The sequence below is a fragment of the Thermobia domestica genome, chromosome 7, assembly GCF_964235325.1.
Source record: "Thermobia domestica chromosome 7, izTheDome1.hap1.1, whole genome shotgun sequence".
NCBI lineage: Eukaryota > Metazoa > Arthropoda > Insecta > Zygentoma > Lepismatidae > Thermobia > Thermobia domestica.
Window position 1 is genome coordinate 111688300 of NC_137460.1, and position 22541 is coordinate 111710840.

The window sequence follows — 22541 nt, forward strand, 5'->3', positions numbered from 1 at the left end:
CCAGAATATTGTATTCTCATTTCTTTTCAAGTATTACTCGAATGGTAAATATCTGGTCGATAGTTGATCGATTTTACCTACATCCGCTCTGATAATCTCCAATAATTTCATCTGCGTATGGAGTCAATCATGCTAATAGAATGTTTAAGAGAATTTATTGGATGTTGACAGAAGAGAAATGCCTCAATAAGTATTAAATCTGTTTTGTTGCTTTTCTTCTGAACTGGAACAATGATTTATTCTTTTCACTCTTGTGGTAATTCCTCCTTGTTCCAGATAAGGAGAATGAGTTTGTGTATCTTGCTCCACATTTTTCCCCTCCAGCTAAAATTAACTCAACCAGAATTTCGTCTGCACCCGGGGATGTATGTTTCTTTAATTTTTTTGAATTTTTTCTTTAATTTCTGTCTAGTTAGGTTCTGGAATATACGGTTATGCTGTATGCATTTCACTTTCTCCACGCGCATTAGTTTTTGGCTATGTGTTAAGCAAATCATCAAAGAAATCTTTAAATTTATTTAAGATGCTATCCTGATCAGTGAGAACTGTTTCGTAGCTTTCTTTAATATATAAGCACGAGATTGATAGCCTTTCTTAAGTTCGTTGATGCATTTATACATGTCCCGGATGTTTTTGTTTTCACTATTCACAACACTGGCAACCGAATTGCAACGCATGTAAAAATCATCATATTGATACAAATCAACTTTCTGAACTTTATCAAAGCTTTACCACACAGTTTCTGATGTAACGCGAACGTATTTTATTTTCTATAGTCCCGAACCGATTTTGGGTCCAGAGTTGGAAACCCTGTAACTCGAAAACGAAGCGGAATTCGACTCATGTTTATAGGAACTTTTCTACTGGATTTGATGCCAGGATTCATCTCTCAAAATTTTCATACTTCCTTTCCAATCGCCTTGTGTATAGGACCTAAATGCCCATAGGAAATATTTACATTGCAAATACAAAAATCGAAATTTCAATAATTAATTGCGAAAGTTAGGGGCTGCAGCCGCATGAACGGTTAACGGATATTAAATACTTAGTACTTCTCCAATACATGTAAAAAATTCAGTATTTTAAAAGGTAGAGTTTTTGAGAAAATGGCGTCCAAACATGGCGTCTTAATGAAATTTTCAGCTTTTCATCATGCTATAACGTTGGATGTAATAATCAGAAACGTAAGTCCTTTACATTTTCAAGAGACCTTATGGAGTAGATTTCGATGCTTGAAGCAGATGGTTGATATTGCTCGTGAGGACAGAGAAAAAAATGTTTGAAGTTAGCAAAAATTTCACCAAAGTTGGCAACATTGAGAGTGAATTGTGCGATTTCTATTGGACCAATCGACGAATTTTGGCCCTCCACCGAAACATACAACTTTATACTCTTCCTGCTATTGTGATTATGTTACTAAGTACACTCGTTTCTCAACAACAAAACTTTTAATTTGACATGTTTTTCAGTTTTTCGAGCAATCCGGGAGGAGGGCAGCCATTTTGGAAGGCTGGATATCGAAGGAAAAATTTTTTTCAGCAAAAAGAAAAAGTATGGGTCTAATAATATTGCATGTAGATCCCATATAAAAAAAAATTAAATAAAATCTGAGACTATGATGGGGACCAATTGTGGTTTGCCTGGACGATTTGAAATGGAATCGGTCTAGCCCACATTCCACAACATATCTTCGGTATGATATTAATTACTCGTCCGCACTGATGAACCACTCGCCTCGGGCGAGTGGTTATTTGCATCCCTGATTTAATGCTACGAGAAATTCACATTTAATGAATATAAGTATGCCCCATAAAATAGGTACGGTAGTACGATATCTAGACATATCTTCACTGCTTACGTATTGGTGTTCTAAAACACCATGATATACTACAAGTAATATGCACAAATATATAGATCTCTTAACGCTCTGACACTTCTATGCTTGCGCATTATGAGTTGAGCTGATTTTGAGTTTAATGTCCCTTTCAGCAGCGAGGCTACATAAGGCGAAACCTACTGATTAACGGGTATCCGAACATGAGCTCCTGCCGGGAATCAAACCCGGGTCGCCCACGCTGAAAGCGAGTAGGATAACCGCTTAGCCACGAAGGAGCTACATTGCGCATGATAAGTTTACATACTGTCTTACATACTTTTCACTCACTTTGTATACTGTGATTAATGGCTAGCTTATGTACGAGTCCGTGCTTAACAGGTTAAACTTGAATGAATTTTACAGATCTCACAGGTAAGGGGTTAAGTTTAGAGTTGCCCTCCGTTTTTTATAAAAATTAGGAAAACTTACAGGAAAAATGAGGTAAGAAATAATGATTTGGGGTTCTTATGTGATGTTTAGATGTGTAAGTTTGGTAGTAAATATATGTTTAATATGAGAAAAGTTATGTAGAAGTGGGTACTATTTGCAACACGCGGAAAGTTTCGGTGATTCAGCAGCATAGTAGTAGTATAGGACGGCGAATCGGTGCGTTGAATAAGATATTTCTGCATTGTGTCTTATAGAATTATATAAGAATAACGCAGATAGTCTATTAAAGCTTTATGAGAACCACAGATTACTGAATCTAAGTAAAAATTGAAGCCTCTATGAGAACTGGGTCTAGTCACTGTTCTAGTCTGACTAAAGTCTTACCAGCTAACCTAACTTAAACTAACCAAACCTAACCTAAACTAATCTAACCTATTCTAAACTAACATAACCTAACAATGTTTAATGTTTTAATTGCTTTATTGTAGATTTGAAACTGGAGGGGTAATTTTAAACTTAAGTCCAGGTAAGAATACAAATTACTGTATTTCGATTATTTACACAATGGTCTGTTAAAAGATTGCGCGAGTTAATTCTGGCTAAGCGGTTAGCGTACGCACCTTTGGCGTGAGAGAACTTGGTTCGTTTCACGGCGGGAGCTCATGTGGTTCGGATTCCACGTTAATCAGTAGGTCCACGTATCGGCAAGGTTCTAGATTGCTGGTCCCCTTTCCCATTGAGCGGCAATAAAGACAGAAAACAACGTGCCCTGCGAGGCTCTAACCTGCCTTCACTCGCTCACGCTCACTCGGCAATACTGTGTCAATTAAATGTATATACTTCAATACAGAAAGAAACCAACCCAGCTTCTAACCTACATGGGGGACCAGTAATCTAGAACCTCCCCCCACGTTTCATATAGCCTTGCCACTAAACGGGACAAATTCAAAATCATCTCGACTCAAAATATTACAAATATGTTCTGTAAATTTTATAAATGCGTGGATCCGTAAAATAAGTTGGCACCTGTACATATATATTATAGATATATATTACACTAGTCTACATCAAATTTGCTGACTGGATGCTACCAGCAGTTCTTTAATAATTCGAGTGTGCTTAATCCAAAAATGAAATCCGGTTTTGTCTATCATGTATGCTTTAGAACCATTAATCGTAACGTAGTTCTAAAAGATGTCATAAGATAGCAGCTACACTACCAAACATTGAAAATGCTCTTTGAGAAGATAAATTTTGAGAATGATAGATGGCTTGCGTGTGGGGACCTCAAGATAATTTCAGTGTTACTGGGCCAACAAGCAGGGTTTACGAAATATCCTTGCTTTATTTGTTTATGGGACAGCCATGCAAGGAATGAACACTGGTTACGAAGATTGTGGCCTGCCAGAGTAGACTTTGAAGTGGGAGAGAAAAACATTCAGAACGAACCGCTTGTTGACCTAAGAAAGTGTTACTGCCTCCACTACACATAAAGCTGGGATTAATGAAACAGTATGTAAAAACTTTGAATCAGGATGGTTATTGCCTCAAATACATTTGCTCGAAATTTCCTGCATTGACACAGGAGAGTGTGAAAGCTGGTATTGTTGACGGCCCCCTAGATAGGGTGGCTAATGAAAGATAAAGAGTTCTTACAAACCATGAACCCCACAGAAAGAGATACATGGGATGCTTTTTGTGCCGTTGTTACAAATTTTCTTGGAAACTTTAAAGCGGACGACTACGAGGAACTTGTTGACAATTTGTTGGCCACATTTCAGAAGTTAGGACTAAATATGAGTGTGAACCTTCACTTCCTACACAGCCATCTAGATTATTTCCCTTCCTATCTTGGTGCCCTTAGTGAAGAAGAGGGTGAACGTTTTCACTTGGATATCAAAACCATGGAGAACTGGTACCGGGGAAGGTGGAACGAAAACATGATGGCGGACTATTGCTAGTGCTTGCAGGGTGACGTTCCGGAGGCTACTTACTCCAGAAAATCAGAAGAAACGAAGACTTTGGCTAAGTAGGTAAGCACGTTGGGTTATTTTGTTGTGTGCATTTATCAGCTTGAGGTCGTAAATGAAATTAAAAAATGTATTTGACTTGCTTAACTTTCTATCAAGTCTGAATTCATTACCGCTACTGACAAATAGGTTCGTAAAACTACTCCGTATGTAATATTCTGAAACCGTAAACATCATGTTGCACATCACATCGTATACTATATATATATATATATATATATATATATATATATATATATATATATATATAATGTGTCGGTGGGTGTCAGTAACTTTATCGTAACTTGTTCTCTATTTATAGTAATATTAAGGCAATAGTACAATATTTAATGTAAGTTTCTTACTAAGATATATGGAACAAATAAGAAACTTCTGTCAGTGTAAGTATGATCCGATTGTGTAAAATTCTGACGTGATAGGCAAAACCTAAGTACACCACTGGAATCAGCGACTTCGATTTTTTTAAAAAAACATGTCAAATATCTGTCAGCAGAAAAAAAAAACATATGTAGACCAGTGTTATTATTATTATTATACTTACATTGAATCCAGGCATACTATCTGGTGATCTTTCTAGTTCTTTTATTAATTCCAATGCCTTTTCACAAAACATCGCTTGTTATTGTGCTTTGTTCTTACCGCAATCAAATTCACGGATTCCCAGCTGAACGCAAACACGCACTTCAACTGTTGACCAGAATTGTTGATCTAGCCTGTCACTAAGTTTTAAGCATTAAGAATTTTTAAATATTTTTGCTGTTGAATGAAATATATATATATATTTTTGGTACAATATCACGAATTTAACATTGAAAAAATTACCGTGTTTATTACCCAAGATAAGATCTGATATTTTAAAGGAAACATTATTATTAAATTTCTAGTGAGTCTGCAAAGCAAGAGGTTTATAAGAAGTTTGAAAAGAAAAGAATAGCAGATCGCGAATGCAAACCTGATTGGAACAATTACTATAAAATAGTGATATTCATGTGAATATCGTAATATATATATCTATATGTAGTGAAGTAAGATATTCAATAAGAATTATCGATCGAGCATGAGTCAGTTCGAAAAATATTCAGAGATCATGAGTTACTGAAAGATTATTACGTACTTGGAATATTTCTCCTGATTACAGGTTGGCACGATGATTCGGACTGTCGCATTAGTGAAGAATGCAAGAATTTCGTCTAATATTCTGGTTGGTATTTGTGTTTATGTTTACAATATTTTAAATATTTTGTCGAGTATATATATTTAATTACCCGGTGGGAGTATGTTTAGTACAAGGGGTCCAGAAGGACGTAAAAAAAAAAAATACAGGAGAAATGATGCTAGTACTTAGACGTTAGATAACGTAACCAAATCTAACCTAACCTAACGAACTAACGTAAACTTACCTAATATTATAGAAATAAGCGAAATTCTATATTTTTTTTGAAAATTATGCGGGACCCGTACATTAATTTAACAAACTAACCTAACCTACTCTAAACTAACCGAATGTGACCAGAAATTACCAAAATTGTAACATTTTTTAGAGAAGAGATGAACCCCTTCTGCTAAACAAGGCCTTCAATTAATTTAATTTAATCTAATATTTATATCCTAGCAATAAATAATATAACTGTCTAATCTTCCGCAGATGGTCACCCCGGCTTACATCCACATTAACGTGTTTTGAATATTATATTACTATTTATTTATTTATTGTTATTTTGATATACCTTACCAAGAATTACTCCGCTTTCATTTTCGTCGTTCACTCTCAACTGTTACAGTAATCTCAAATATGTCTTTTACTTCCATGATTTCATTTCTCTTCACAAGATACATATTCATATGTATTTTATTACTGCGCAAAATTAGCACCATTGAACTGTGAAGTGTTGCAAGATATGCACAGAAATAACAAATACAACGAATCCTTACCTTCTCATGTTTTCAAACAGTACTATAAACAACACCCTTCTACGGCATTATGTAAATAAAATTTTAGATGGTTATTTTGGTGCGGCGGAAGCCCCTATCAAATACATGTCCGTGGGACGCAGAAAGTTAGAAGACTCATACTTCTTTCCTATAGTAGGGTGCTAGAGAAGTGAATACTTGTTTTCAGGAAATATGAACTTAGCTGGGAATACACTTTTACTCCCTTAGAATGTGTTTCTTACGGAAGGATGGTTGCAGATTGACTTTAGGAGAGACTGAGTACCACTACAGCGTGTGGACATATAGCATAAAAACTACAGTGTATAAAAGGCGAATTAACTTTAAATCTTTTATGGACGATATCATGCACAGTCGAATGCGGGATTCGCAGTTATGTACCCACACGCCTTGTCGATTTGCGTGGACTCGAACCGTCTCCACTTCTTCTTCATCCACGGTTTTTCCCCAATGGTGTATCTTCCTCAACACAGAGCCAACTTCCAGCAATTGTTTTTGCCATCTAACAATGCAATGATTATCCGATGTCTTGCCCATATTGCTGTCCGTGCACGGTTACAAGGGACTTGAATTCTGCGAACCAAAACCATTTCATTTTCTGACGAACAGTAAAGCAGCCATTTTGCTCACGAGTAATGTGCATGTGTTGCGTTCAGTTGTCTGCTGGGCATTACATTTTTCTTTCATTTAACCGGAAATCAAAACCGTACGATTCCATAACATTGGTTCTCGAGTTATTCAAATTTCTTACTGGTATATTTTCATCCGAAAATACAGCATTTTGATTACATATACGATCCTATTGTAAAAGTATATAACACATTTCTTCCGTGGGTTTTATAATTTTATTACACCATAAAATGGGATAACACCCAAAATTTTGCCCTATTTCACCACATTTGATCCAGACGCTATTTCCCTCTTATTAGCTTCCGCTCTACATTTCTCAATTTCCCTCCATTACTAAAATATTCATGACCTAGGTTAGTTAATAAGGCAGTGAGTTTGAAAATCTGCTATATTAGGCTTTATTGGCTAATTAGCTAATATCTCATCAGTACGCGACCTCATATAGTTCAGAGTTTAACTACGTTTTTCTCCCTAATTAATCACTGTACACTGGAGTCCTTTTTACGTTTTTTGATGCTGCTCTCATTCTGACATTTTGTCTGATTTTGTTCCTTTCTCTGTAAATTTTGTATTTCGGACAGCCATCTGCGGCAGTTAACCCATTTAACTTCCCTACCCTCAGGAAAGTTACCGTATGTGCCTTTGCACTTGCAAGGTAGAATTCTAATAACTCAGGCGAAATAAATATGCTAGACTGTGAAATATTGCTAAGTTTGAGGTGTTTATTCCTTTAAAACCTGTCAGCTTTGCAATATCATAATATACTTATAAATAGGGTAGGTAAGGATTAGTTTATTTTATTTAGTACACAGGTTTGGCTAGGCGGGGCTTATCAGAACTTAACTCAAATCTGACGTTAATAAACCCACAGCAGTGCTTTGAGTTCAAGAATCATTTTGTGGCTTCTTTTATATGAGATTCCGTTTATCGCTAGCAATTCAAATAAAAATTGATAAGAATTGATTCCTATAATATATTGTGAACAAATCTAAAAGAATTGCCCTTCATCTAAATCTTCTGTTTACCGTGTTATGGAAATTTCTGTATGGAATCCAGAACGTATGTCTATCTTCTCAAAATTTCTTGATCTCCATTAATTACAATCACTTCGCAGAAAGGTAGATGAAGGTTTACAGTGGAAATTCATACATAAATCCATTGCATTTATACTTGTTTTTCATTAAAATCGATTGTTTGTACCTTCAATCAATCATTTTTGGATTGTTGATTTGCATTCTTCAGTGCAGATTTACTTCAGGTGAGCTTGTCGTTTATCATAAAAATTATTGTGCAAAAGAAACTAACTTGTGATAGCTTGCCACTAAAGAGCACAAATGCTACCTAAACAAGCCAGAGCAAAAACACAATAGAGGGATCCGCAGGAAGGAGGCGCGTCGGCGACGGTAGGTATTCGCATATACGAGGGTAACGGAAAAGCACTATATATGGCATAGAACTATTTACTTTTACGTGTTGGTATTAAGTATTTGTACCTTATTATGGACGTTAGAAGTAAGATCCCCTTATGTTTTCGCTACTTACACATTGGTATTCTAAAATAACACATTATTCACGTGTACAAATATGTGGATTTTAACTCTGGGATTTTAATGGTTGCGTATCATAAGTAAGTAAACTGCCTTCAAGTAGTTCACTTAATTTTACTTTGAAAACTGTTCTTAATGGCTACCTCATGGAAGAATCTGTGCTTAACAGGTTAGACTTTCATTAATGTATTACCACGTTCCAGTGGAGAAAAGGGACGATATCCATAAAAATTTATTTTTTCTTTTATTCAAAAACTTTTAATAAGGGGGGCTTGGTGGCTCAGTGGTGGAGCGTTCACCTGCGGTGCATGGGGTCACTGGTTCGATCCCAGCTCGCGTTGTGTGGACTTTGTGGTGAACAAATACCGTGCTCGTGGGTTTTCTTGGGCTTCTCTTGTTTCCACCCACCTTCTTCATTTCACTCATCTCTCATCATCACCGTCTCCTTTAGCCTAATCGGCATAAACATGGGATGTAAAACTGAAAGATTTCATTTCATTTCAAAAACTTTTAAAACAGAGGCATTAAAACGTTAGTGGAAAATAGAAAGGAGTAACTTCATACAAAGCAAAAACAATAACTGTTCTTAACACGGAAGAGAATTCTTCGCAAAACTATTAACAGCCACTGTACAGAAACCTAACAGACTTCGTGTGACGTCACAGTCAAAAGAAACAGAAGAAATAAGTTCTTTGATGGAAATACATCTAAGCGTCATCATTACAAGACGGAAGGAAAGCAGAGACCAACTTTAGAAATAACAAAAATAATATCTTGGCCAAAGTGGAATAGGATACAGGCTATGACGTAGTTGGGTCAAAGTTTGGACAGCACGATTCTCGAACCCAAGATCTTCGATACTTTATACTACCATTGTAATAACTTTGTAATTAGCTCAGAAAAGAACAGTAATTTACTACAATAAAAGGTATCGGAAGTTCCAATTAATTTGCTTTTATTTAAATGACTATTTGGTAACAATGAATACCTGTAGTATAAATAATCTTACTAGTGTGTTAAATCGTAACAACTTCAAACGAATCATAACATTTCTAATATTTCAATTATTTCTAAACTATGTTCTAAATGTATTTAAAATGACTAAGATCATTTCTAAACATTCCTAAATGTCAAAATGTATGTAGAAGTATTTCAAGTAAGATCACAACAAATATTGATTATTTACACACTGGCTTATTAAAATATCAGATTTCTTCTTTAAACTGTACAAATGTATGTTGTCCTATTGTAAATCGTTACCGAAAGGTAATCTAGGACTATATATACAATTATAGGATACACTTTAGAAAATGCTGACGCTCAGCTGGAGGCTTGACTAAGTTTCGTAATGTAAATACAAATGGTGATATATACATTAGGATGGAGCGAAAAAATTTTTTTTTCGAAATGCGAATTTGGATAGGGGGCAAAAGTTGCATCATATCATAATACTTTACCATATAAAATTTCAGCTCTCTGAAATAATTTTTAGCCGGGGCGCAAGGGCCCTTAAGTTTGCGATTTTGTAAATCAATTTCCATTTACCATGTAACTATTTGGCAGATCTTCGCTGGAAGCAGACTGTAAGTTTTAGTGTAGATAGGGTGCAAAAGATGCATCCTGTATCAGTAGATAACAACAATAACTTTTAATTCACTAAAATTATTTTTAGCCGGGGCGCAATGGCTCTGAAATTTGGGAATAATTAGACGAAAAGTGATCAACTATAAGCAGTTTGCTAGTTTATCATAAAGAAGTTTTTTTGCTATTTAGTAACAGTCTTTTTCTGGTAAAATGAACTTGTTGGCAGTACTAAGTCATTAGTATAATAGTTTGGTGGGTGGAGATAAGAGGATACAGAACGAAATCAGGGCGCGCGCTCGTGCAGGTGCTAAAGTCTTGTGCGACTGTTTGGCAGTTTGACGATTGTTATTAGTGTGTTGTACCTGTGCTCGGGGTACGTGTCTGGTTAGCGGCCGTGTTGCTACGTTAGTGATTTGATTAGTTTTGCGCTTTTGTAGTTACTGATGGATTTATTATCTACCACTGTATTACAGCCTAACATCTGGTGTTTTTGTTTTGTGCTATAAAGAAGAAAGATGGTAAAATCAACCAGGTAGAATATGTCAAGAGCACAAGAGATGTTTCGTAGTGCCAAAGGTCGCGACAGGAGAACGCTTCCAACTTACGAAGACGTTATGGCATGTTATTTATTTACGCGTGAGCACCTGAAAGGGGCGGAAATAAAGAACCAGCAGAGAATTTGGTTTCCACGAAGGTAGCAGAAAATGTGGAAGACATTTGGTAACGTGTTTCAATTCCTGTTGTTTCGCTCGGCTGTGTATCAATAGTGATCAACAGTTACCACAGGAAACTGAAAATATTTTTAAAATTGGCAGTAAGAGGGAGCATGAAATAAGAGATAAATTACAAGAATTGAAGAAACAGGGCAATAAACCATTTGATATAGCAGCTTGCAAGTGTTTAGATTTGACGGTGTGTCGTTGCACAGGACACTCAAAATGCCTGAATCGGAGAGAGTGTTTTATCAGACCAAAGGATAAGTAGAGAAATGGTAATCGGTGGTATTGATGTTACTTGGACAAAGAAAAGAGAAGAAAAGAAAGCCAAAAAGCAACTAGCGGTAAAACTTTCAACCAAAACAGTACCAGTTACATTATTGAATCTTTAGACTCCTCGTCATCTTTGGAAACAAAAAACGAAGGCAACAAAGAACACGCTAAAGCTGGAGGAGATCCTGATTTTAGTTGGAAGTATCCTTTAAAGACAAGAAAGCAATCACAGATTAGATGCATAGAAGTGAGAAAATTCCTCCCAACATTAGCAAAAGTAAAGGAGAAAACCGGCGTGACTGGAAGAAAAATTGCAGCTATTGCTACTGAAGCTTTGGAAGATTTTAATATTGTAAGTCCAGAGCAGCTGCAAAACATAATTGATAGAAATAAAATACAAAGAGAGGTTGCGAAAAATCGTAAAAGTGTAAGAACTGAAGTGACTGTTAATAAAGATAAACCTTGTACCATCTATTTTGATGGGAAGAAAGACCAAACACTCGCAATGTCCGGCTCCGGAAGTCATAGAGATATGAAGAGAAAAGAACATTATTGTGTCCTTGAAGAATCGGGTAATAAATTTCTCAGCCATGCTTCTTTGAGCGTTTCAGCATTAGCAAAGAATACTGCTAGTTCCATCTGCCGGGAATTACAAGAAAATAATGTGGACCTATGAAATATGGTAGCTATCGGCTGCGATGGTACTAATACTAATCTTGGGACACAAGGATGATGATGATTAGAGTACTCGAAAACCATTTAGGGAGGTCCTTGCAGTGATGCATACGTTTATTGCACATCATTGAACTACTACTTCATCATTTACTGAAAGAAATCGATGATGTGACTACTGGTACTTTGTCTGGTCCTATTGAATTGTGAGACGAATTCAGTGTGCAGATTCGGAAAGATTTCTTCTGAACTTCCTACATACCTAAACGTGCGTCATCTCAGTTATGATCAAAGATATTTGTATGAAATATGTCAATCTGTCGTAAGAGGAGGCTGTGATAAAAACCTAGTAGATAAGAAATCTAAAAACTTGCGCATACTCGCTGGTTAATAATGGCTTGTAGACTTTCGCGTCTATATATTTCAATGCCAAATTCTTCAGAGAAGCTCTAAACTCTCGTTAAATTCGTAGTAAAAGTATATGTACCAGTGTGGTTCAGCATAAAACTGGAACCTCTTGCCAAATACGGAGCTAAACATTAGTTTTTGACCATAAGACTTTCGAGATGTTTACAAGAACCATACAAGACTTTTGTCAATAAAGTAATTTCCAGAGATGCATTCTATGCGAATTCTGAAAATATTCTTATTGCCATGATTGGTGACTAGCCTCAGATCAGCTACGCGAATCCTTGCTAACGATAAAATCCTCCAATCCAGAAAACAATGTAAACGTGGAGCTCGTTCCTTCCAAGTGCCAGTGTTAAGCTTCGAGGCTAGTAATTACACAGAAATGATAAACTAAAATGGGTGTAACAACAGAACCGCCAATACTGACTCATATCACAGATGACAAATTGCGAAAATTTGACCTTGAGAAAGTACAAATATTGATATCCCTGAGTTTCCATGTTATACGCAAGCAGTGGAAAGATTAGTGAAAATACTTAGTGAAGGTTCTTCGTCAGTATGTGAGCCAGGAGAGATTTCCTTATTCGTTCCAAATTTGACTTAAGAAAATACATGACTACTTTTCGGATAAAGTCGCAGTATTTTGCTTGAAGACGTGAATGAAATTTATGAAACATTCAATCTAATACTGGTGGGTAAGTGGGATGGAACTCGACGGTAGCCACCTCCATGTGGTGAGTTCTGGGTTGATGTAGCCTGTAACATAGAATATGAACTTCGATAGCTTTAGAAATCTACCTGGACACGACAACAAATCATAATACCTTCAAATTACAGTCTCCTTCAAGCGAAGAGCTGCCTAATAATTATACAAATGAACAATAAACGTGTATTTATTTACAAAACCTATCAACTTAAAGCCCATTGCACTCCTCCTAAAGACTATTTTAGAGAATTGAAATTTCCGGTGGTAAAGTGCTACAATATGGTGCAACTTTTGCCCTATATCCGAATTCGGATTTTAAAAAATAAAAATTTCAGCTCTTTTCACTCATTTATAAACTCTATCAAACTTAAGGCCCATTGCGCCCCGGCTAAAAATTATTTTAGAGAATTGAAATTTTGCATGGTAAAGTACTACGATATGATGCAACTTTTGCCCCCTATCCAAAATCGAATTTCGAAAAAAATTTTTTTTGGTCTCTTTTCACTCCACCCTAATATACGTATATATATATATATATATATATATATATATATATATAGGATTGCCAGATTCAGTAAACGAAAAACCGAGACACGAATCTCAAGCAATATACATGGTGTTTGAAAAAAAAAAAACATACCGACAACCTTTGGGAGGTGATTCCTGACACCAGGATAAGACAAAAAGTATAAACCAACCTGGATACACAAATGCTTCATCTCGGAGTTACAGGTTGCCGAAAACACACACACATACACACACACACACACACACACACACACACACACATATATATATATATATATATATATATATATATATATATATATATATATATATATATATATATATATATATATAACTAAAAGTTCATAGCTCCAAAACTATGGGACCTACCGTAGTCGGGTCAAGACTTCACTTAGGAACTAATATATGCGCATTCCAAAAGTACATGTTTCAGAATTCTAAGGTATTCACGCAACAACTTGGCTTCGGGCATATAATTTGAAGTACTCACCAACTACCTCTATAAAAATTGTTGCAAAAGTATCGCAAGATTCTGAAACTTGAATATTTGGATAGGGCACGTACTAGTTCCTAAGTGAAGTCTTGCCCCGATTACGGTGGTTCCACAGTTTTGTAGCTATGAACCTTTAAAGTTCATGTTTTCGGCAGCCAATATCTCCGAAAGTAAGCATTTGTGCACCTAGGTTAGTGTATACTTTTTGTCTTCTTTTGGTGTCAGGAATTACCTCCCATACGTTGTCGTTGTTGTTTTGAAACACCCTGTATAAGGTAAGGGTTCCTACTCATTTGGTCATAATTAATTACCTGTCTTTCCCACAATTTTCTACCGGATTTCTTCCCACCAATCACAATTTTCTACTTCATTCTAGGGGAGCGCGGTGGCTCAGTGGTAGAGCGTTCACCTCCGGTGTTTGGGGTCCCTGGTTCGATCCCAGCTCGCGCCGTGTGGACTTTGTGGTGTACAAACACCGTGCTCGTGTGTTTTCTCGGGGTTCTCCTAAATTTAGCGTTTCCTCCCACTTTCTTCATTCCACCATTTCACTCATCTCTCATTATCACTGTTCTCCTTTAGCCTAACCGGCATAACCGTGGGACGTTAAACTTAAAGATTTCATTTCATTTTCTAGTTCATTCTACACACAGTTAACACAAATGGAGCCCCACAATGGATGTGTAAAGAATGTGAAAATGCACACATTATGTCTGACGTCCCTTATTCCGAACTCCAATTTCTTCTGTTTAACAGGTCCTAAATATTGTGCAAATTACGACACACCCTCCCATTTATGATTGAAGAGATACTTTTTTCTTTGTTGTATCATCACCTGAGTCAGAAACACTATTCTAAAAGAAATAGAAATTTAGCAACAAAAAATACATTTACGCTAAATTTAGGACATAAACAAAAAGGAAATATCTTTAAAGATTTACGCAGGCTGTCCAAACGTTTGGCAGAAAAGAAATCCAATATCAAAATTAAACATACCATTATATGTTTAACTGCTACTTCTCGTGCTAGACTAAGTTGTTATGGAATTTTAACCCGAAAAATACTGAAAATTTGATTTCACTATAGACCAACAAAGACAACTTCACTCTACACCCACTGGACTGGATAAAACGCTTGATTGCAAAATTGTTCGTCCGAAGACGGCAGACACGATGAAATAGTTTAAACGCGGTTAACATGCAGCGACAACTGAAGGCAGTACCACCATTGTCGATTAAAATTTCAACACTGAAGCATTCCTACGTTGCTGATTGAAGTATACAATAACTAGTAGATAGTCATCCGGGGGAAAACGTTCTTTTCCAATGAAAGTGATATTCAAGAAATTATTGCCATAATAAATGTTCCCTCTTGAATATTTTTAATTTTCTTTTGTCCCCCTGGAAGCTAAATAACCAATAGAACGAAAGAATGGATGTGATTTCCAAACTTGAAGTTGTTTGTTTAGTAAAATTAATTGGATACACAAATATTCTGAAAACCTTTCGTTTTTAAGTGAGACATATTAGCTCTTTCAGATTGATTATTTTCCAATCTTAAGAACGAAAACCGGGACAAAAGGCGTCCCGAAAGCCTTCTTCAGGACAGTCAATTCTTTCATTGAAAACCGGGACGTCTGACAACCCTATATATATATATATATATATATATATATATATATATATATATATATATACACATAGTAAACTCGCTGTTGACCGATCACCACGGGCTCTCGTGGTATTTTGGGTGGTACTCGTGGGAGCTTGCACCAGAATACATTTAGGGCAGTACGAATACAATTGTTGCATATAATTACTGTAAGTACGTTGTATTCCTTGAAGAGATCGAAATTACATGTTATATATTTCGTAGTAAAGATTTAGCTTAGACTGCATAGGAGTAATGGCTATAAGTACAGTTTTCTTTGCCTAAATCGTTTTATGCTGCTTAAACTCTTATTCAGCTTTATAATATGCTTGCATGAATGGATTTATATTGTGATCATGTTTAAGTGTAGGAGCCTGGACGCGAAGGCAGTTGAATAGTACAAAAGATTAGGGTGGAAGGTACTAGGTCAAGCTATTTACAGTTACTGTTACTTATAATACAGTATGTTCGGTTACATATGGGTTGTTTATTACACATCGTATTAAGTAATAACATAGAGTATGTTTACAAGTTATTGCTTTTGTAAAGTGCGTTTATCTATTTCCTTTTACGATTACCAATCATCATTTTCATGATGTGAAAGGATTTCAACAAAAGAATTGTCGTACATCATAAAAGTCATATAAACTTTAGATATGGACTTTGTTTTATCTTTCGTTGAAATTTACTTACGACATTTGACATTGACAACTCTCCTGTTTATGCTGTGTGTACAGTGTAACCCTATTCTACTTTACACATTTCAGAGGTATTGTACGAAGAAATGCGCATTCTGTCGTGTAGTGTGTATACTGTTCTTACCTTTTCTTCAAAGTGATGAATGCACGTTTCATCTCCAGTAATGATTCGCCTTCGTTAGCATAACAATCGAGAAGGTGCTGACAGATTATCACACGGTTTCGCTTATGCTCCGAGTTTTCTTTCGGAACCCATCTCGCACAGACTTCGAGAAAGTTGAGCCTATTATGCATGATGCCATTCACAGAACCATGACTAATCTGCATATTGGTTTCCATTTCATCAACAGTCACTAGTTTTATTCAGAATCAAAGCACGGACTTGTTCAATAATGTCATCAGTTGTTACTGTAGCTGGACGCCCTGCTCTTTCCTCATCCTTTACACTCGTTGAACCACTTCTGAACTGTTAAGACCTTTGGTAAACACTTCGCTGTGGCAAGACATTAATTCCGTATTGTGCTGAAAATTTTCTATGGATTTCCGCTCCGGGTACACCTTCAGACCACAAAAAAGAAAGAAAAAAAAAAAAAAAAAGATGCAGAACGCTGTTCTTTGTTGCACACAGAGAGTGGCGCGACTATCTTTGCTTCGTAACATCGCAAAGCGGACTGATGTGATAACGCTGCAACCTACGGTGACACCTAGCGTCTGGTGAGCCAACCTGAAAAGAAATTATATATATATATATATATATATATATATATATATATATGCAGTTATTTATTGACTTACTCTCGTAAGTGATTTCTCCTCAGTCAATGGGAATAATAATAGATAGATTTTTTGCTCTGGATATCAAATATACCTTATTGTAGATGGTGTTGGATGACCATGGAGTGGTTCTTTTTCTGATACTTGAAGTTCGAACTCTGATTGTTAACTCTTAGAGCTTCCTCCGTATCTTCACCGTAGGTTCTGGGTCTTTGCTGAGTGCTTTTTCTTGCCTCATTGCTCGGTGTATGATTGGTTTTTGTTTTGACTGAGAATCTAGCCTTCTATAGAAGTTCTTGTTTGTGTGGCCCAATTGTGTTTTCTAAAATTGTCATTATTATTATTATTATTATTATTATTATTATTATTATTATTATTATTATTATTATTATTATTATTATTATTATTATTATTATTATTATTTTGTTACAAATTGTAGATAAGGTTAATGGCATTTACTGGAAAACGTTTAATGTTTAACTTCTGACATAAACAATGAGAATTCCTTGCCTTGTTTTAAATAATAATTTAAAGAAATTGTTATTGTACACAATATATCACAGGGTGTGTATTGTAATAAGGACAAAAACAAGACTATTTTTTACTTCTGGGAAAATCCACTGTTTATCGTTTGCTCTGTTTGTTGCCAGAAATGGATTTTTAAGAAAGAACTATGTTTGCTTCTTGGAAATAAAACAGTTAATTATGAAATAAATATTGGTATTCCTTTAATTTTTAAAGTTTTGCTTCAATTGCAGAATTAACCCTTAATTGTTATGGATAATAATTAATGATTTTTGTTATTCATTTTCCATGGTTTCATCACGGTAAATCTCACCGTAAATGTTTCAGCAAAGAGTTACTGTCTTCTTTAACACGGTTCTTTCTAGAAATTTATGTTGCTAGAAAAGACGTTCACGGTGAGATTTACATTCTGAGTGTTTTTTGTAAGTACAACTTAGTGTTTAATATTACTAAGTATTTGATATTACTATAAGTACAAGTTAGTATTTAATATTACATCCTATCAAAATATTAAGTGAAATACAGTATACTTATTTAACTGCATATTTAGACCGGCATTTAGGGTCAAAATGCTCCTGTAAATAGATCGGTTGATCTCTATGTAAAAGCGTTGCGAAATGAAAGGAAAATTTTCCGCGAAATGGTTATTCTACGTTTAAAGTCAAAATATTAAGCCAAGTTGATTGTTATCCTGGTTATCCGTGCCTTAGGCTATATGACTATCATCGTTTTTTGTACAGGTAAAAGGTTAAAACTTGGGTTTTGTATGATTTCCAGGGAAGAGCATCGAAAGTGTTAAAGTGATTCAGATCCCACTTCAAACATTTTGGCTTTTGTCCAATATAACCTCGCTGAAACAAATTTTTTCAATCTAAAAGGAAAAATCAGGGAGTTTTATTTTTAGGTGATTTCAGAGTCGAGTTGAAGAGATATGATCGAAATTTAGACAAGAGGGTTCAGGTAACAAAATTATAAATCATCCAGATTAGCTATAATATATAAATAGAAAGAAGATAAATTTATTTGATTGTGATTGTGTTCTACGATAGTCGGATGTTTGATGCGCTTAGCCATTAGCGATCTATTCTGTAATATTTTAAATTGTTTTCGCTGCCATTCAATTAAAGACATCGCTGTCATTCGTTGTTTAATACACAGAATTTTCGTTTCGCAGCAGGTTTTTAATATATTTTTATTGATTGTTTCTTCTTGCACTGATTTCAAAAAGATGTACATTTTAAATCAAACTATCGATATCGTACAAAATTACAGAAATAATGCAATTCAAGTTTGAACATTTTATTTTCTTTCAGAAGCAGTTTCTAAGTACAGCAGCAGTAAGTGATGCTTCGGATCTTGTCCCAAGTATGTATATTTGAAGTTTATTATTATTATAGTATAATTTATTATAACCCTTTAAAAGGCAACTTTCTGTAGAAAATTGTATATAAGACTTACATTAATAAGGGGGCGGCTGTGGCTGAGTAGAGCGTTCACCTTTGATGTATAAGATTTCTGATTCGACCCCAGCTTGCGCCAGGTGGGTTTTGTGGTAGATAGCTACTACTGTGTGCGTTGGATTTCCTGGGCTCTCGTACTTTCTTCATTGTATCATTTTGTACACTAGCATCATCATCGTCGTCTCTCTTAGCCTCAGTGCATCCTCATGGAACGTAGAACTAAAATGTTCAACTTTCTTTATATTAATAGGGTAAAAGAAAAAAAAAAAAGTGTTTCTAGATACTTCCTGGCAGACTTCAAAACAAATCTGAGAATTCATATACTATTGTAATGAAACTATGACATGAGTTAAAAAAAAAAAAAAAAAAAGTTAGCTCAACTGTTTTCAAAAAGAAATATATCAAACAAGATTTTTTTAACATTGTTTTCTAGTGATAAAAAAATATATGTGTATTTAAGTTAAAACTACAAAAGAATTTTGAATAAACAGTTACACTTATTTTGGACTAATGAGGTTCTCCGGCAGTCACGTAACAAGAAGTAATTAAGAGAACAAACAAGGCTGTTATGGAGAACCTCAGGGTCAGGCTGACGAAATTTATACAATATAAAAAGGTAAGGGAGAGGTCCAAGGTTCATCTCAGCAACCAACCACAATCTGCATAACATGGGTGGAATATCAGCATTCATAACGTAAGTTGTATTTTTCATTTGTATCAACTCGCTGTCATTTATATAAGGTTCCAAGCTGGACGAATGGTCTTCTGCGAGAGAGCATAAGCTAAATTTGTATTTTTTATCTTTAATTCATGTAAAATAAAGTCTTGCTTGTTAAAAAAGAAAATTATTAATCTGTTAATTAAAATCTAACAGGCAAGAGATCCCTAACTACCTCATTATTTAAACACTATATATCGACGATTGCTCTGTTACTACTCCACAAAAACTGGGAAACGATTTCTAATATTCTAAGTTAGGTTGATTTACAAGTAGTCATACATAAAGAACACATATTATTCAAAGTGAAATTAATATTAACTTTGCAGTGTTCAATGCAATAGAAATTTACGAAATTATACAATATATTAGTAGAACGGGTCTCGTAACTATTTTTTCCATATGTGAAGTAGAATTTACAAGAAACATCAAAGTTTGGTTATGGTAGTTCTTTGTCTCAGTATTGGCTAGTTTAGTAACTAATCATTTTCTATATTATTATTATTATTATTATTATTATTATTATTATTATTAAGTGGATGAATTTAAATTCATCAAATATTTCATGTGTTAGATGATGGAATAGTGATACGTAAAAGTTATAAATAATTAATTTCTTTTCTCTTTGAAGACTGTATTCAGAACAGAATTAGAAAATGTTCGTCCCTTAAATTAGTTACACTTAACCATCGATGGAAGGAAGGAGAAATTTGTCATTACGGTCTGCAGAAAACTAACATACAGCAATTTCATGTTTATTTATTTATTTGACTATTTATTTATATATAAACAATCAAATGGGTGGATCAACTTCTTCATTAGAGTGTACAGAGCTGATTTAGAAAGCAAGATCAGCATTTTAAACCTTCACGAAAACTTTCCAGTATGTAGTAGATAACGTGGGATTATCAAAAATGTTACGTTGCTCGTGAATGCAATTAATATTCAAGTTAGGTTCATGTATGTGGGGGATATGAGCCTCGATTCCATTGTTTTTGACCATAAACTGTACCCAAGTTTTATTAAGAAAATAAAACATTTCCATATTTGAAGTAGATGAAATATTAATCCTCTTGTACTGCTATCTGAAAATCCGTTTTCCAATTTGGATGTATGGATAGGGGAAATATTCCTCCTTGAAATCTTATCATTTAAAAAAAAAAAAAAAAAAAAAAAAAAAAAAAAACTATTTTTGAAACAAGAGAAACAAAAGAGAAGATTCGTACAGAATTCTTGCCCATACGGCTGGCTCTCTACGATGTTTTTAATTAGTGAAGGTTCTCTAGTATTCCCATCAGAAAGTCATTTATTTTGGACAGAGGAGAAGAGAATTACAAGTCAGCTTACTGTTATATGTGGCGATTCAGTAGGCCATTGAATTATGACAAAGGCATTTTATGGGGAAGGGATTTTCTATCTATTGTACTGTATCTCTGTAAATCTGCAAATTGTACAGGGAAATGGGACACTTGAAAGTGGCAACACTGCCAAACTTAAGCACATGGTGGCGCTAGTTGCCATGCCGTCTACATCACAGAGATCTGCTATTTAGTTTACCATGAGTCGTTGGCCAGTGCACGTGCGTGTTCAGGTATTACTGTATTTTTGAAGTAAACTAAATTTTTGACCATTGCCAGAGGTCCATATTATTATTTCTTTCTCTCAATCGTTAGTAGTGTTATGATGGACGGACCTATGAATTAACGTGAGGTCTTAGTTAATGATAAGATTTGTATGAGAGTTTTGGAGCCCTCAATAGGACTAAGACACACACACACACAAGTAACAAAAGTATCCACGCAAACTTTTCACCTTCGAAGGAAGATCGTACATATATCAGGATGAACTAACGATTTGAATGCAATAAATTGTAATAATCAGTTCAATATTTACATCGTATATTTATACTACAATTAACATTGTGAAAATTCTTAAATTACTACAACCTACTGCTGAATAAAAATCTCTTTAGTTCTCCACAACCACTTGTCTTGAAATTCGACATATTAGATTTTGTCTGAAATCCTCCGTCGTTTTATGTTACTGAGACCCTATTGGCATTTTATACTATCTTGTAGCAAACTTTATGGTTTTAAATATAACGAAAGATAAGAACATGTTCCATGTAAAATTCAATGTTAGTGTCCTATGTTAGAGCAAATATATCACGTATAACAAGCTGTGCGTATATTAGTCTTTCAAACAATCGTTTTCTTCCTTTTCTAGCACAGGAAAAATCGGAAGTTAAGAAGCGAGATGTTCCTATAATTTTATCTCGAACTTTGCCGTATCTGACAAATTACCAGAAACCTAGACAAGTATGGGTGGAGAACCTAGATACTCTAGAAGAACAGAAGCTGGGCTTTGTGGATTTACATCCAGCCATTTTTGCTGCGATGCCAAGATTAGACATAATTCACCATAATGTTGTATGGCAACAAAAATATAAGTTTGTTGTAAGTATAACACTTATTGTTAATTAATTCTTATGTTTGTATTTGCTGAACATGAGTACTAAAGTAATTACAAGGTTGGTGTGAGTGAAAAGTCCGCGAGAGGATATGTAAATTTCAGTGTACATGTTAAGAAAGTATTTTACGTTACATCGTCAGTGCGTCATTTCGAAAAGACCACGAGAAAAAAAAATCGAAAACTACAATATCTGGTTAATGAAATTAGTCAGCATCTTCAACCACATGCTTTTGTCATCGCTTAGCCACCGATTGGATTTTCAGACATAAGAAGTCTGGACTCAGCAATGTGAAGAAATCCGCGATCGCACATTGCACTCCATCATTAGGAAAGTCTTCCGTTGCAGGAAGTGGTAGTTAGTAAAAGAGATATCTGTAAAATATAGTTGGTGAGGAAGGGTTTCACACTGCAGTTCATGAAGAGCCAGTACCGTCCTTTTCG

The 22541-nt window shown here is 35.1% G+C and overlaps 2 protein-coding genes across 3 annotated transcripts in view; one reads left to right on the forward strand and one right to left on the reverse strand.

Moving 5' to 3' along the window:
• The window catches only part of LOC145690347 (DNA replication complex GINS protein PSF1-like), a 28956-nt gene extending 23961 nt beyond the window's left edge, over positions 1-4995 (reverse strand). The window contains exon 1 of the mRNA XM_081765155.1: positions 4838-4995. Within this exon, the coding sequence (XP_081621281.1) occupies positions 4838-4909 (72 nt within the window). The 5' untranslated portion in view covers positions 4910-4995. The remainder of the gene's footprint in view (positions 1-4837) is intronic.
• A 7-nt stretch (positions 4996-5002) lies between these two features.
• The window catches only part of mRpL4 (mitochondrial ribosomal protein L4), a 49382-nt gene continuing 31843 nt past the window's right edge, over positions 5003-22541 (forward strand). Inside the window, exons 1-3 of one of the 2 annotated variants that reach the window (XM_081765154.1) lie at positions 5003-5497; positions 18767-18815; positions 21855-22084. In XM_081765154.1, coding sequence (XP_081621280.1) covers positions 5444-5497; positions 18767-18815; positions 21855-22084 — 333 coding nt within the window. In that variant the 5' untranslated portion in view covers positions 5003-5443. Of the gene's footprint in view, positions 5498-18763; positions 18816-21854; positions 22085-22541 lie in introns of both variants that reach the window. The other variant, XM_081765153.1, reaches the window with a different exon arrangement.